This window comes from Sphaeramia orbicularis, chromosome 1, assembly GCF_902148855.1.
Source record: "Sphaeramia orbicularis chromosome 1, fSphaOr1.1, whole genome shotgun sequence".
Classification (NCBI taxonomy): domain Eukaryota; kingdom Metazoa; phylum Chordata; class Actinopteri; order Kurtiformes; family Apogonidae; genus Sphaeramia; species Sphaeramia orbicularis.
The window spans coordinates 7888493-7904969 of NC_043957.1; the positions used below are offsets into that span (position 1 = coordinate 7888493).

Here is a 16477-nt window from a genome sequence, read left to right on the forward strand (position 1 = left end):
TAATTCAAGATTTTTTTTTTGCCTAATTCAAGATTTTTTTTTTTTTTTTTGCTTAATTCAAGATTTATTTAGTTATTTATTTTTTGCCTAATTCAAGATTTTTTTTGGAAAGTTTATAAAAGTAACTATTTTCATAATTTAGTGTTTTGTTTTTTTGCACTAAAACACAGACAAAAATGTGCAGTTGTCATTATTTCTAGGTTATTCTGTTATTATTTTACCGGTCCGGCCCACTGCAAATTAAATCAGGCTGAATGTGGAACCTGAAAGAACAGGAGTTTGAGAACCCTGCTTTAAATAAAATTGGATTATCCGTCCACAGTTCGTTCTGTCTCTGAGATAAACATCAGCCAAAAACAAACGAAGGAAAACGGTCGAAGTAAGAGAACGGAGCGGGCTGCTTTGAACGGATGATTAGAAAAAGAACTATGTACAACAGGTCTTCTGTACAACACACACACAGAGTCCTCAAATACAACATGCACGAGTCGAGGACCTGAGGAAACAAAGCATGTCTGACTCTAAGAACACATTTCCCAAAAAGTCAAAGTAAAACAAAAAACCAAAGTAAAGGCAGATCTTTGTGGTGTTCCTCAGACTACGAGTCCAAAGGCAGAATATGTACAGGAACAGAACACATGGTCTTATAGTACAGCTGGATAATATTCCCTGTTTGTAGTCTGTATATATATGAGCACAGATGACCTTCACAGCAGACTCCTTAGAAATGTACACAACTCCTCCTCACACATTTGGACAGAACGTACGTCCTCAGCGTCCAACCGTCCAACCCACTGTCCATCCGTCTGTCCAGTCTGTCCTCCACGTGGACGCAGATGAACCACACATCCATGCAGGTCTGTAGAAATGAGGTCCCTTAGAAAACTATTCACATCAGCTGTGTGGAGGATTACAAAAACTGAAGAAGAACACCCCCCCCCCCCTCACTGACCCCCCCCACATATGGATACTTTACTGTGGACACGAACGCCTGCTCTGGTTCTTTACACACTAGTACAGTTTGGAATCTCCCTGATGCTCTCACAGGCCACGCCCACTCCTCCACAGGCCACGCCCACTCCTCCTGAAACACAAAGGACAAAGACAGGCACATCAAATGGACATCTATAATCTGTATGTCTGTAATCTGTAGATCTATAATCTGAATAATATATCTATAATCTGTAGATCTATAATCTGAATAATATATCTATAATCTGTAGATCTATAATCTGGATAATATATCTATAATCTGTAGATCTATAATCTGAATAATATATCTATAATCTGTAGATCTATAATCTGAATAATATATCTATAATCTGTAGCTCTATAATCTGTATGTCTATAATCTGTAGATCTATAATCTGTATAATTTATCCTGTCCTCTACAGTTGTGACCCTTATTGTGTAATTTACCCAGACCTAAAGGACCTGAAGGACCTAAAGGACCTGAAGGACCTGAAGGACCTAAAGGACCTGAAAGACCTGAAGGATCTGAAAGACCTGAAGGCCCTCCCTTTGCAGCTCAGGCAGTCTGAGGACATGTGTCCACTTACGTTGGACCCTGGCGTCCAGGTCCTTGTCCATGAGCTCTTTGGAGGTGGAGAACTCACTCAGGGTGATTTTGGGCGTGGCCTGGCCCTGGCCCACCGAGCCAATCATCTCCTGCTCCTTCTCCTGGTTCACCTCAGCGTAGATGTTGATCCAAGGGATTTTTCTGAAGACGCACAAAAGGACAGAAAAAAACAAACAAACAAACAGGATAAAAAGAAGATAAAAAAGGACAGAACGAAAAAAAAACTAGAACATACAGAAGATAAAACAATGGGAAAAGATGGAACTTTGATTTTCCCATTCAGAATGGAATAGAACAGAACAGAACAGAACAGAACAGAACAGAATAGAATAGAATAGAATAGAATAGAATAGAATAGAATAGAATAGAATAGAATAGAATAGAACAGAACAGAACAGAACAGAATAGAATAGAATAGAATAGAATAGAATAGAATAGAATAGAACAGAACAGAACAGAATAGAATAGAATAGAATAGAATAGAACAGAATAGTCTCTCAGTCACTCAGTGTAAACAATATGGAAAACAGTCTGCATCAGGTGAAATAAATGAAACAAGACAAACACAGAATCCACAGGGGGTCAAAGGTTGACTGTGGTTTCTATGGAAACGGGTGCATTAATGAAGATCTCTGAAAACAGGTGGTCCATGGACCTGCAGGGTCTGGACCCTCAAACATCTGAAGGAGGGTCACCATACAGAGAAGGAGAACCAGAGACACTACAAGAACCGGACAAGGGTCTGGACCAGATACCATCTACCTAGACCAGGTTCTGGACCAGGTTCTGGACCAGGTTCTGGACCAGGTTCTGGACCATCGTATCCCTCCTGCTGCTGTTAAAATGACTCTTCTGTTACTTTAAACTCATGAGGCTGATGTCAGATCAGCTGATTTGGAGTCAGATTAACCCTTGGAGGTCTGAGAGTCTGGACCTGGATCTGACATGAACAGGTCTACATGACCCGGGTTAGAACCAGTGGGTTTTTAGGACACTTTTGTCATTTTGTCAGGTTAAAAATAATGATCTGTTTTATATTTTGTCCACAAAAAGAATGATTTCATGTTTGGATATTTTTGTTTTTTACACATTTTAACTATTTTAATTTTTTTTATTCTGAAAATTTGCAAACTTAAGTATATATAATCTATAATCATTAGTATATAACAGTAACAGACCAACGTCCACGTCCATTCAATTAGTTCTTTGGTTTTACTGTTGAATGGATCAAAGGTTCAGATGGAATTCTCCTGTAAATAAATGCAGGTCATTTGGACCCAAATATGGACACTTTAGGGTAGTAAAACAAAAACTACAGTTACATCAAACCTGCAAAAGGTCAATTAAACACATTAAAGTCATGATGTCAATAACATGTTTTTGAGGAAAACCTGGAATATGAAATACTAACTTTCACATTCCACAGATCTGACAGTAGAACCACCTCAGTGGGTCATCTGGACCCAAATATGGACATTTAAGGGTTAAAGGACTCTGAAGAACATAGAAAAGAAGAAAATCTTAAAAATATAAAGTAGAAACACAGGGAAAAGATCTGAGTTTGTCAACATTTGGATAAAGACTGGATTTAAAACTGATGTTTTCAGGACAAAATACACATTAAATATAATCTAATAAACAAAGTGTTGGTTTTGAATGTGTGAAGTGAAAACAGTCCTGTTGTGTTTCTCATTCACATTTGGCTTTAATTAGAACCACTAACTAATTAATGGGTGAGTCCCTCTGACATGTGTATTTATAACTAAGATACATCTTTATTTAGTCACTATCCGATGGGATTCTAATTAGTATTCATTGGATTATTAATTGCTCCATTTTGTCAACTATGAGATTTGTTGAAAAATGCCTCCTCTTTAGACTAATGGGAAAAATTCATATCCATAATTAATGACAGCTTTTCCATTTCCTTCACTTTTCAACAGAATCATTTGGAGTATGAATAATTTATTCAGCAAATAACAGCCGCCGAACAGCAACTGCATATTAAACCATTTAACGACCGCTTCTCTGCCTTTTATCACCAATCGGTGCATGTGCCTCATGCATCGGAATGATGCTGGGGGGGGGCCTGGAACCTCTGGGGGGTTTATGTATACACATATATATGACATTTCCAAACACATATCACAGTATAATTGATGAGTCCAGACGGAGCTCATCTGGTGTCATCAATAATGAATGACGTGTTAATAGATACAGAGTCCAGGACTGGAGCAGGTGGACCACAAGTGCACTCGTACCTTTTAAACTTGTAGATGAGAAAGACGGCGAGGCCCAGGAAGACCACCGAGAGGAGCATGAGCATGGCAGAACTACTGTGTCTGGGGTTGGAGTCCACCAGAGGAGCTGAAGAACAAACACACACAACAGGAAGTTACACCAGAGGAGCTGAACAACAAACACACACAACAGGAAGTTACACCAGAGGAGCTGAACAACAAACACACACAACAGGAAGTTACACCAGAGGAGCTGAACAACAAACACACACAACAGGAAGTTACACCAGAGGAGCTGAACAACAAACACACACAACAGGAAGTTACACCAGAGGAGCTGAACAACAAACACACACAGGGTGATTCTAGGATCAGAGGTTCAGGGGGCTGAACACCCAGAGTGCTGCCTGGACAGGCAAGAGAAATTTCACTGTTTTGTACATTTTAACACAATTTCAGACCATCGTTCCCACATTTGTGAAAGAAAAGCATAAAATTTTTTGGGTATGAGAAACTCTGTGACTAAACCATCGAATCTGATCAAAGTTATTTAAATGCTGAGCCACAGCAAAAGAGGAATGGACTGGAATCATTAAAGAAATATACCCTGACTCTAATTGCTGGTGGAAGACAATCCTCCATTTTGATACAGTAGCTCCTCTACCTATACCTATACCTATACCTATACATATACACATACGAGAGAATGGGTTTAACTCCAGAGGAATATTAGTGTCAGATCGACCAGATCTACTTCAAACACTGTCTGCACATGACAATGCGTTCACTGTACAGGTTCTATCAGTGGAACATTGAGACATCTGTTGGCTAAATGGACAGAAACCAACATATATGTGGAACGACACTTTATCATATACTGTCAAAACATCAGCAAACCAGCACTTTGGTCGTTTGTTTTCCAATTAATCTGATTAAAATATGTAACATTTAACACATTTAATCTGAGGCAGATCATTTCTCTAAACTGTAGACCAGTGTATATGTTCAGTGTCTCTGCTCCCCTCTCTCTCTTTGTGCTTAAACCAAAAGGCAAAAATAACCAAACAACGTGTTTTATATCTAATAAGAAATATAAACTGGTACATTTATTCAACTTATAATATCACTGTAACAGAATATTTGGTTGCTGTGGAAAATGAAGTTACACGAGTTGATCTTAAAATTTAACCTGAATCTGGATCTTTTAAAATTTTTATTAAAAAAAACAATCATACGTTCATGATGAAGCTGGCTGTCTGCACGCGCACACACACACACACACACACACACACACACACACACACACGCACACACACAAAATAGGAGTTAATGCACATCCAGTCAGATAAAGTCAGTAACACCTTGTCTTTAATATGAACATCTTTAATATTAACACATGACACAACAGCAGCTTCTGTCAGTCGAGTTCAAACAGAGGACTGAACCACATGGAACATTTCCTAGCTACTAAAAACATCAGCTAACTCCCACCTAACAACATAAACAGTGATCTATGTTTCAATGCAGCAAAATTTGGGACTGGTGATGATAATAATGTGTTGGTATTCAGTGGTAGAAGTACAGAAATGTGTCACATGTCCTGGTTTACACCAAGTACTTCCACTACTACCATACCCTAACTCTGGAAGGCAGCGCCTGTGCACTGCTCTGTACAGGTGGAGCGCTCAGTCTGAACTGAGGAAATGGGGGACGGATGGGATGGATCAAACCATTTTTGAGATAAGGTGGGGGTTGTTGTATTTTTGTTGTTAAAATATTACGTTTCAGCCATGTACTGCCTATGGTTCTGACATTTTTCTCACATGTTATGAATAGACATAAAGTAAACAAGAAAAAAGAAACACTTCAGCAATCTTAAAATACTTTAGTTACACAAACATGAAACAGCAGCAAAGCCATGTTAGTTCAAGGGTCACATTAGACCAATCAGACCTCCAGTGGGCGGGGCCATTAAAACACAGGGGTCAAGCATACGGCCCAGGGTCCAAACCGGCCCACCAAAGGGTCCAGTCCAAACCGGCCCACCAAAGGGTCCAGTCCAACCCATTAAAAGGTCCAATCTAGTCTAATCTAATTTTGTTCTGTTGGTTGGAGGTTAAATGCACATGAAGTTCTTCCTATAGTTAATATCACAGTAGATGATTTGACCCAGAAGGATTCCACCATCATGTTTGTTTGTTTGTTTGTTGTTTATTTTTTTGTAGACTCCATAAATGTGTGTGGCTGCAGGACGATCCTGTTGGACTTCCCAGCGTGTCCACACTGTCCCTGTCTTTCAGCTCAGACCACGGTGCTGGACACTGACCTTTGCTCCATCAGCTGGAGGCTGTTTGGACCTTTAGTTTGGAGGTGCACCCTAAAGTGGACCCAGATGGCCCACCTGCACCCTAAAGTGGACCCAGATGATCCACCTGCACCCTAAAGTGGACCCAGATGATCCACCTGCACCCTCACATACCAGCACTGAGCTGGACCCAGTCCACAGCTCTGAGTCTGTGGACACCCAGGACACAATAAAACCAGTCAAGCAATTGAATGTGAGATGTGTCCAGCAGAGGTTTAGGACCAGGACCAGGACCAGGACCAGGACTAGGACTAGGACTAGGGCTGTGCATTGGTAAGAATCTGGCGATACAATACAAATCACAATACTACGATCTCAATACAATATATCACAATATATCATGATACTGTTAAAAAGGCAATTTTTTGTTTCTTTCTTTTTTTTTAAAAAGGATTATTTCCTGGAAGAATTGAATTACAGCAGAAATCTGCACAAATACTGAACACATTTTTATTTTTATTTGATCCCAACAGGATCTAATGCTATATCACAAAAATATTCCTGCATTCAAACTGAAATTCTGTTTTACAGACATTACAGTTTCAGATCCTGTTCACATGTTCAGATTCTATTAGTTCAGAACTAACATCAGAACAGTATTTTAGTTCAATCCCAACAAAGGAACGAACATTATTTAATAAAAGAGTGTTAAATAATAATAAAGAAAATATAAAGAAAAACAAAATAAACCTCCACAATATCTGCACTTAAATAAATACCTAAAAACATTGATACAGTACTTTTTAATATCGATACAGTATTGTGAAATGAAATATCATGATATATTGCAGAACCGATATTTTCTTGCACCCCGAACCAGGACCAGGACCAGGTCCACCAAGACCTGAACATCTACTTCAGTACTGAGGTCCCTGAGCCGCCATTAACTTCAAAGCCCATGTGGTTCTGTCAGCAGGTGTGTTTGTGAAGGGTCACCAAAACCCTCTGGAATCTGAAGTCTGGGTTGGTCCTCAAATTCCACTGTAATCTGAGTCAAGGACTTAATACTCAACATAATTATCGTCAGCTGAACACTCATTTAGTGCTTGGACGGCTCTAAAAGAAATGGAACAGATGTTCAGCGGTTTGATGGCACACATTAAAGATCCACATCTGAAGGAGCTCCACTGCAAATGGAACCTGTTCCATAATCCATGAGTTCTCCCACAGAGGACGAAGAGGAGGACGAGGACGAAGAGGAGGACGAGGATGAGGACGAAGAGGAGGACGAGGACGAGGACGAAGAGGAGAACGAGGACGAGGATGAAGAGGAGAACGAGGACAAAGAGGAGGACAAGGACGAAGAGGAGGACGAGGACGAAGAGAAGGATGAAGACAAAGAAGAGGACAAAGATGAGGACGAAGAGGAGGACAAGGATGAAGAGGAGGACAAGGATGAGGATGAAGAGGAGGATGAGGATGAAAAGGAGGATGAGGATGAAGAGAAGGACGAGGATAAAGAGGAGGACGAAGAGGAGGACAAGGATGAAGAGGAGGACAAGGACGAGGACGAAGAGGAGGACGAGGATGAGGATGAAGAGAAGGACGAGGACAAGGACGAAGAGGAGGACGAGGATGGGGATGAAGAGGAGGATGAAGTGGAGGACAAGGTCGGGCGATGAATGGCACGAATTCTAATGGGTGGAGTCTGTCATACAGACCCCCAGAAAAGACTGGGTTTAGCCAAGTTATAGTTATAATCTAGTCTAATGTAATAAATCTAATCTAATCTAATCTAATCTAATGGGTGGACTCCTCCAGCCCCAGATAAAAACCTGGTCTTATCCAAGTCCTACATACAAATATGAAGAACTGGACTGGGAGTAGATCAGGTGGAATCACAGATGGTTTATATAAAAGGACAAAGCCTCTAGAACAGGATTATTGTTGAAAAATTACAGTCACAGAGTTTTATCATGTAATTAGGACAGAAAGGTCAGATTTTACTCAGACAAAAGTCTTGTCGCATACGTAAATAATGTAGAAACTATACATATATTTGATTTTGAACACACAAACATGCTACAAGAACATCAGAATATGAAGTCCTGGTGACTGGAAAAAACATGATCATTTCTGACTGATGGAAGCTTTAACTCCAGCACATGGACTGTTTACTGGGTCAGTCTGGGGTCCATGTGGGTTCTATCGGCTCTTCTACAGCATTTACAGATGATGATGATGATGATGACGATGATGATTCACCAGAAAAATCAACCTTCTGCCACTTTTCCACCGTCTATCCTGTCTGTAATCTGTACTTATGACACAAGACTTCAGTCAATAACACTCTCTCTCTCTCTCTCTGTGTATATATAAATATATGTATGTATGTATGTGTGTATGTATGTATGTGTGTGTATACTCACACACACTCTTGTTGACACACTGGTCCATTCCCAGTGTGTGTTGTTTGTGGGTTCAGTCCAGTCTTACCCAGTGTTTACTGTGTATGTTGTGTGTGTGTGTGTGTGTCCTCAGTCTTACCCAGTGTTAACTGTGTGTTGTAGACGATCACCCTCACACCAGGTTTCAGCTCAAACTCCACCAGATTTTGGTTCAGGGCATTTACGATGACATCAGATACCTGGAAAACACACACACACACACACACACACACACACACAATCAGGGTTGTTTGACTGGTTCAGATTCTTGGTCTAGCTGAGGTCATGTGACAGTTCCTTTAGGTCATGTGACAGTTCCTTTAGGTCATGTGACAGTTCCTTTACAAACGTCCTTCACATGTCTTCAGGTTCCTACCGTCACCATCCCGTCATAATGCTCTGTACCTGCTCCAGCTCCTCCTCCATCTTTTTCTTGCTCTCTGATTGGTTCTTATGCGGTAACAGGAAGAGCTCTGCGGCCGTTGGGACTCCAGGGAACACTGCCACCAACAGCTGATCCTCTGGGAAGTCCGACACCTGTGGACCAACAGAACCAAACAGAACCTTCAGCTCCAACAGGGACAACCATGGGACCTTCTGCTGAAACTGCAACTCTGCAGACCATCTGGATGTTGGTAAACAGTGATGATGTATTTAGTGGGCGGGGCCCAACTGGTGTCAGACAATAGATGAAGCTGGTGTGGGCGGGACCCAACTGGTGTCAGACAGTAGATGAAGCCGGTGTGGGCGGGGCCTAACTGGTGTCAGACAGTAGATGAAGCCGGTGTGGGCGGGGCCTAACTGGTGTCAGACAGTAGATGAAGCCGGTGTGGGCGGGGCCTAACTGGTGTCAGACAGTAGATGAAGCCAGTGTGGGCGGGGCCTACAATTTGCCTGAGGAAAATAAATTGATTTCATATCAATCTGACGTTGACAATAACGAAAGCGAAGGGAATTTTATCCATCATTTTGATCCGTTTTAGTTTTGTAAGCACACAATACAATTTCAGTTAGTTATCGTTTTTTCTTTTAATTATAGTTTTTATTTATTTCAGTTAACGAAAATGTTTTTACAATTCTAGTTTACGTCATTTTGTTAGTTTTCGTTAACGATAATAACTTTGGTCTGAAGTGGTCTCTAACCCTTCATTTTCAACCCTCCCCATGTGCAGTGTTTTTTTATAACGTTCCCTGAAATGCTCCTTTTTTGCTCTTAACAGAACTTCATTACGTGCTGCCGTTCTCGTCGGTGTAATTGGCTTTCAGTGAGTCTCTGCTGGAAACTAAGTGGTTGTGTTCAGCTCTTTATGTGGAAAAGGCTGTGAAGTTGGGGATCATCTTCAGCACAGTTTAAACACTCTGAGAGGAACGTATCAAATACTGCCGCTAAGACTGAGAAGAGCCAACTGAAGCAAACGAGTTGGTATGACAAACACAAGCGTCCTCACATGTTCTCCTGGAACATTTGTATGGAGTCTGAGTAGGTTAGGGTTAGGTTAACCCCTAACCCTAAACCCTTAAACATCACAACATTTCTGGCGACCCCAGGCATTCAAAACGGAGACTTTTTTTTGCAAAAATTAAGTTGTTTTTGATCATGTAATAGTTTGCTATACTATGTTGCAAATAAAACGTTAATTTTAGGTGATATTTAGGCTATATAATGTAAATTTTTATTTGTATGTTTTGATTTTTTTTTTTTTTACGTTTTTTTATCAATAACTAGAAATTTCAGGCAACCCCATTTGAATTCCAGGCGACCCCACGTGGGGTCCCAACCCCAAGGTTGAAAATCACTGGGTTAAATGGAGAATGTAAATGGCCCATAGGTGTGAATGTGAGTGGTTGGTTGTTCGTCTCTATTATGTTCAGCCCTGCTGTGAACTTGCGACTTGTCCAAGATGAACCCCACCTTCACTCAAAGGTAGCTGGGATAGGCTCCGCCCCTGCCACCCTAGTGAGGATAAAGCGGGTTCAGAAGATGAATGAACGAATGAACTCTCAATCTATAAAATACTCAACTCCAGGTGGACACTCTACATAAATTGATTGTTGTTGTCATCAGCCTGGGTTGAAAAACATTAAGACCGTGATTCTCTCGAGGGTTTTTTTGGGGGGGGGTCTATTCCAAGACTGATCCCACCCTCTTTGGATATTCTGCCTCCACCTCAGCCTCTGCTCCACCTATTTTGTGTATCTTCTGATCTGGGTCTGTCGTGTCCATGGCTTCTCCTGGAACACCTCTAACTCCGATGTCCTGCTGAAGACCAAGGTTCTAATAGTTTGGATTTTCATTAGTTTGATTTAGTTTTGACTTTTTTTTTTCTCTAATTTAGTTAGTTTTAATTCGTTTTTAGAGCAGGTTTTAGGTTTAAGTTTAGTTTTAGTTTTTTGTATCTTTACCTCCTCCAGGAGGTATTGTGATCACTTTGCTTTGTGTGTTTGTTTGTTTGTTAGCAACTTTACAGGAAAACTCTTCCAACCATCTTTACCAAATTGTATCCACAGATAGGCCTAGGCCCTGGGACCAACCCATTCAATTTTGGTCCCAGTAGGCCAAAGTTCAAGGTCACAGCAAGGTCACAAAATCTACAATTTCCCTATCTCTCATCATGGAGCAATTTTCCCAAAATTCATCAAAAATTCAAAACGACTGCGATTAGCCTCCAATTTGATCCACCCGTAGCTTAGAACAATATCTTGTATCTGGCACAAAATTGTCCACATCCACTGTGGAATGTGGACTCTGTGGACATTTACATTTAACACTGAAAATCCCATTTACCACATTTTTCATTATAACTCAACAAATATTGATTGGAATTTAATATAATTTGACATACATGACTGGTACCAAGCTTCAACTTTTTCTGCTGTATGGAACAACCTTGAAACTGTTTAATTTAAAAAGAAATAGTCGATCCACACATGCACACCATTCAGGGTGGTTGGCGGAGGTTTGCGTTCTCTGAACACTTGTTTATCTTCTTCTCCGTCGTATTCAAATAAATCCCAGACAGGACTCTGCTGCTTTCTCCCAGTTTTAGTCTCCATGTTTCCAGGTAGAGTGGGGACCAGAAGACGACTGGAAACCACAAGTGATGGACCATCAAGTGTCGTATGGTGCCGCTAGCTAAAATTGCTTGAGAGAAATAAATCGATTTCATATCAATCCAACATTGAAAAAGACAAAAACGAAGGGAATTTTATCCACAGTTTTTATCCGTTTTAGTTAGTTTTATAAACACACAATACAGTTTCAGTTAGTTGTCATTTTTTCTTCTAATTCTAGTTTTTATTTATTTCAGTTAACGAAAATATTTTTACAATGCTAGTTTTCATTATTTTGTTAGTTTTCGTCAACGATAATAACCTTGCTGAAGACCACATCATGTCGGCTTCCCTGTGGCTGGACGCCCCCACGCCCCCCCTCCATCCTCCTGAGTGGTTCGGTATATTTTTCTCTCCACTCGAGGCCTTGCCCTCCGGTTGCAGTCGTTCTAGGCCAGTTGCGTGTCTATGGGGGGTCAACTTGTGCTGCGTTTCCACTGCGTGGAACTGGCTTGACTCGGCTCGACTCTGGTACCAGGTCCTATTCCAGACCGTTTCCATTACAGGATACTACCCACTTTACAGTACCTGGTCGTCATAGCGACGCAGTGCATTACTTCTGCTCAGAGTTGCTGATAAACTCGCTCATTGCGTGTTGTCTCATCAAGCTCATGCTGAATTTTTACATCTGAACCTCCGGGACAAACCATGGTGTAGTTTTTTGGGCTGTCATCATGTGGATTCACCTACCGCTATATTTACTTTAAACCTCTGCATCTGTTTTTTGTAAAAGGGCGGGTCACAGAGACAACTGTCTGACCAATCAGTGGTCTGCAGTGTTTACACGTCAAATTTTAGTATCTGGTCCCCAGCCCTGGAACCTCAGCGGAGGCAATACCAAAAAACTAGTACCGGGTACCAGATTCCAGGTCCTTTTTCGTAATGGAAACGCGAAAAGGCCGAGTCGAGTTGAGTCGAGTCGATACCACGTAGTGGAAACGAAGCATTGGTCTCTGTTGGGGCTTGGACTTCCCTGGAGATTGAGGGTCACTCCAACCTTTCATGTCAGCAGAGTTCAGTGAGCCAATAGCGTCTCCTCTAGACCCTGACTGGGCCTCAGTCCGTTGTTTTCCGTCACTGATTGGCCCGTTTGCACTTGTTCCAGACTCTCCGTGAATGTGCTGGACTTGCCTTCTATCTGCTTGACCGACCTCTCTGCTGCCTTTTCCTTTTGGATTGGTTTGCTATGCACCTGATTGTCTTCACATTCGCCAACCTCCCGTTGGCCTTCGTTCGCTCTGATGACCCGTTCAAACCCTGCGGACCCGCCTGCCAGACGCTGTGATTGATTACCGCAGCGCCCGCCTCATTTCCCAAGTAAACACAATGATTTTAGTGCATTGCTTATTTTCTTTGAAGTTGTGCTTTCGGGTCCTGAGTTTGTTTTGCGGTTGAGATTGTTGCCGTTCTTATCTTTGCTGTTCAGTTTCACTTTATGTCTCGTTTACCGCTGTAAGTGCAGTGGATTCGACTCCAGTCAAGCCCGCGAGTTAACGAGGACAGAGGGAGTGAGAGAAGAATACTCTGCAGGAAGGAAGTGGAGAGTCTAAGACACAGGTGTCAGACATGTGGTCTGGGGGACAAATCTGGCCCACCAAAGGGTCCAGTCCAGCCCGTGGGATGAATTTGTGAAATGCAACAATTACACTGAAGATATTCATCATTTTAGTTCAAGTTCCACATACAGACCAGTTTAATCAGCAGTGGGTCAGACCAGTCAAATACGATCATAATAACCTATAAATACTCTCAACTCCAAATTTTTATATTTGCATATATTGTTTGTATATATTATTTGTATATTTATGTTGTATATTTGTTTGTATATATTATTTCTATAAATTTGTTTATATATATTGTTTGTATATACATATACATATATATACATATATATATATATATACATATATATACATATATACATACATATATGTGTATATATACATACATATATGTGTATATATATGTGTATATATATGTGTATATATATATATATATATATATATATATATATGTTGTATACCTTGTTTGTATATTTATTTGTGTATATATTGTTTGTATGTATCTTATTCTCTACATGATATTAATATGATGCCAACTCAGAGGTTTAATCCAAACTCTGAATGAATTCAATCATTCTTTGTGTTTTTCTATAACCTAAACTCCATCTGCTCCCACTAGGATCTGACAGTAAAGTATCAATAGTAGTTGTGTTTAATGGACTGAACAGACAGAGGTGTAAAATGAATACAGGTGATTTAGAGTCTGAGATAAAAAGGAGGAATGAGGAGGTGATAAGTGACATTAAACTGTGGAGGAAACAACAGAGGAAAATGAACTGTGTGGGAGGAGAAAGACAGAGAGAGAAAAGAACCTCTGATGAGGAGGGAGAAGAGGAGGAGGAAGAGGAGGACCTAGAGGACCTGGAGGACCTAGAGGACATGAAGGACATGGAGGACCTAGAGGACCTGGAGGACCTAGAGGACATGAAGGACCTAGAGGATGTGGAGAACCTAGAGGACACAGAGGACCTAGAGGACCTAAAGGATGTGGAGGACCTAGAGGACCTAAAGGATGTGGAGGACCTAGAGGACGTGGAGGACCTAGAGGACCTAGAGGACATAGAGGACCTAGAGGACGTGGAGGACCTGGAGGACCTAGAGGACATGAAGGACATGAAGGACATGGAGGAGCTAGAGGACCTAGAGGACATGGAGGACCTGAAGGACCTAGAAGACGTGGAGGACCTGGAGGACCTAGAGGACGTGGAGGACCTAGTGGACCTAGCGGACCTGGAGGACCTAGAGGACGTGGAGGACCTGGTGGACCTAGAGGACCTAGCGGACCTACCTGGAGCAGAGCCTTCTTAATGACCCGGGCCACATCCTGTCTCCACTCAGGGATGTCAGGGTTGAACTCGTCCAGATTCGGAGAGAAAGATAAAAGTAGAGATTTGAAGAACTCTGTAGAGGAGGAGAGTCAGAGGAGAACCAGAGTCAGAGGAGAACCAGAGTCAGAGGAGAACCAGTTCATTCACTGACATCTGGAGGAGTTCTTCAGGGGTCTACCAGGGTCTATTGGGGTTTAACAGGGTCTGTTGATGTCTGTTGGGGTCTACCAGGGTCTACAGGGGTCTACCAGGGTCTGTTGATGTCTGTTGGGGTCTATCAGGGTCTATAGGGGTCTACCAGGGTCTGTCAGGGTCTATAGGGGTCTATCAGAGTCTATAGGGGTCTACCAGGGTCTAAAGGGGTCTACTAGGGTCTGTTGGGGTCTATAGGGGTCTACTGAGGTTCCAGCAGTAATGGCATCTGTTTGAGCCAAGTCTGTGGTCTACTGGGCTCTGTTGTGGTCCATTGTGGTCTATAGTGGTCTGTGTGGGTCTATGTGGGTCAGGTCTGGCTGTGACCCTCTACTGACCTCTGACTGCGATTTTCTTGTTGTCCTGGAGGATGGTGTTATGGGGGTCCATCTGGGTTTATAGTGGTCTATAGTGGTCTGTAGTGGTCTGTGTGGGTCTGTGTGGGTCAGGTCTGGCTGTGGCCCCCTACTGACCTCTGACTACGATGGTCTTGGTGTCCTGGATGATGGCGTTGGCCGCAGACACCTGGACGGTGACGCTGTGGACTCCCTCGCTGCTGAAGGTGTAGGAGACACTTCCGTCCAACGTCACCAGGGGCTGAAACAAAGACACGCCCACAAACGCATCACAGGGGTTCAAGACCACATGGACTCACCTGAGGCTGGACTGACCATGATGGGTTCAAGACCACATGGACTCACCTGAGGCTGGACTGACCATGAGGAAAAAAAAAAACACACACACAGAAAAAACATTCAAAGGGGACAAAGAGGACACGTACGGTTTCCATGGTAACGGTGACATCCTTGGAAACGTATGTAATGTGTAAATATTAAAGCTCTAAGGCAGGGGTGTCAAACTCATTTTCCCTCGGGGGCCACATTAAGTTCAATTTAATCTCCAGTGGGGCGGACCAGTACAATAATAGCATGACAGCCGATAAATAATGACAACTGCAAATTGTTTTAGTGCAAAAAATGACCTTCAGTTATGCCAATATTTACATTTACACACTATCCAAACAAAAAGGATGTGAATAACCTGAAAAAAAAAATCAAATTAAAAAAAATGTAGAAAAATAAACAAAATAAGCAACTATATGAACAAAAACTAATAAAAAATGTACAAAAATAAAGAAAAAAAAACATGAAAAAATATGCAAAAAATTGACTAAAATGAAGTAAAAAAAAAAAAAAAAAAAAAAACATTCAGGATTTGAATTTGGACCCAGTAGTTTTAGTTTTGTCTCTTTTTTTCTAAATCAGTACAGCTGCTTTTTGACATCTGTTAACTCCATAAAACAGTTGCAACTCAGTAAAAACACAGGAAAAAAAAATAAAGGAAAAATGACATTTGTTAAGAAATCTAAGTACAATTTTATCAATATTATGCCTCGACGTATCATTTATAGACTACATGTGCATCACAGATCAGATCTACAAAGGCACTAAACACTGAGTAACAGGCAAAATATTGTTCAAATTGTGCTCCATCTTCTTTAGACATTTCAGGTTGTTCATATTTAAAAAGTGGCATGTGACATTCTTAATGTATGTCGGCTAAAATGTGCTTAGAGGTCTTATTTCTGTCTTTGTGCATAAGAAATCAACATAAGTGAATCCCCAAAGGAACTTTGTGTTGGTAAATACAAGTTCTGCAAATGTACAGGATTTCAGTTCTGTTCAACATGTTGATGCTCATATGAACTATGTT

General features: G+C 41.3%; 1 protein-coding gene across 1 annotated transcript in view; it reads right to left on the bottom strand.

Annotated features, from left to right (window-relative positions):
- Positions 1-958: 958 nt before the first annotated feature.
- Positions 959-16477, bottom strand: part of sorcs3a (sortilin related VPS10 domain containing receptor 3a) — a 300707-nt gene continuing 285188 nt past the window's right edge. The window contains exons 21-27 of the mRNA XM_030146568.1: positions 15238-15361; positions 14533-14645; positions 8977-9108; positions 8672-8771; positions 3841-3946; positions 1560-1720; positions 959-1084 (exon numbers count right to left, since the gene is read on the bottom strand). Coding sequence (XP_030002428.1) covers positions 1005-1084; positions 1560-1720; positions 3841-3946; positions 8672-8771; positions 8977-9108; positions 14533-14645; positions 15238-15361 — 816 coding nt within the window. The 3' untranslated portion in view covers positions 959-1004. The remainder of the gene's footprint in view (positions 1085-1559; positions 1721-3840; positions 3947-8671; positions 8772-8976; positions 9109-14532; positions 14646-15237; positions 15362-16477) is intronic.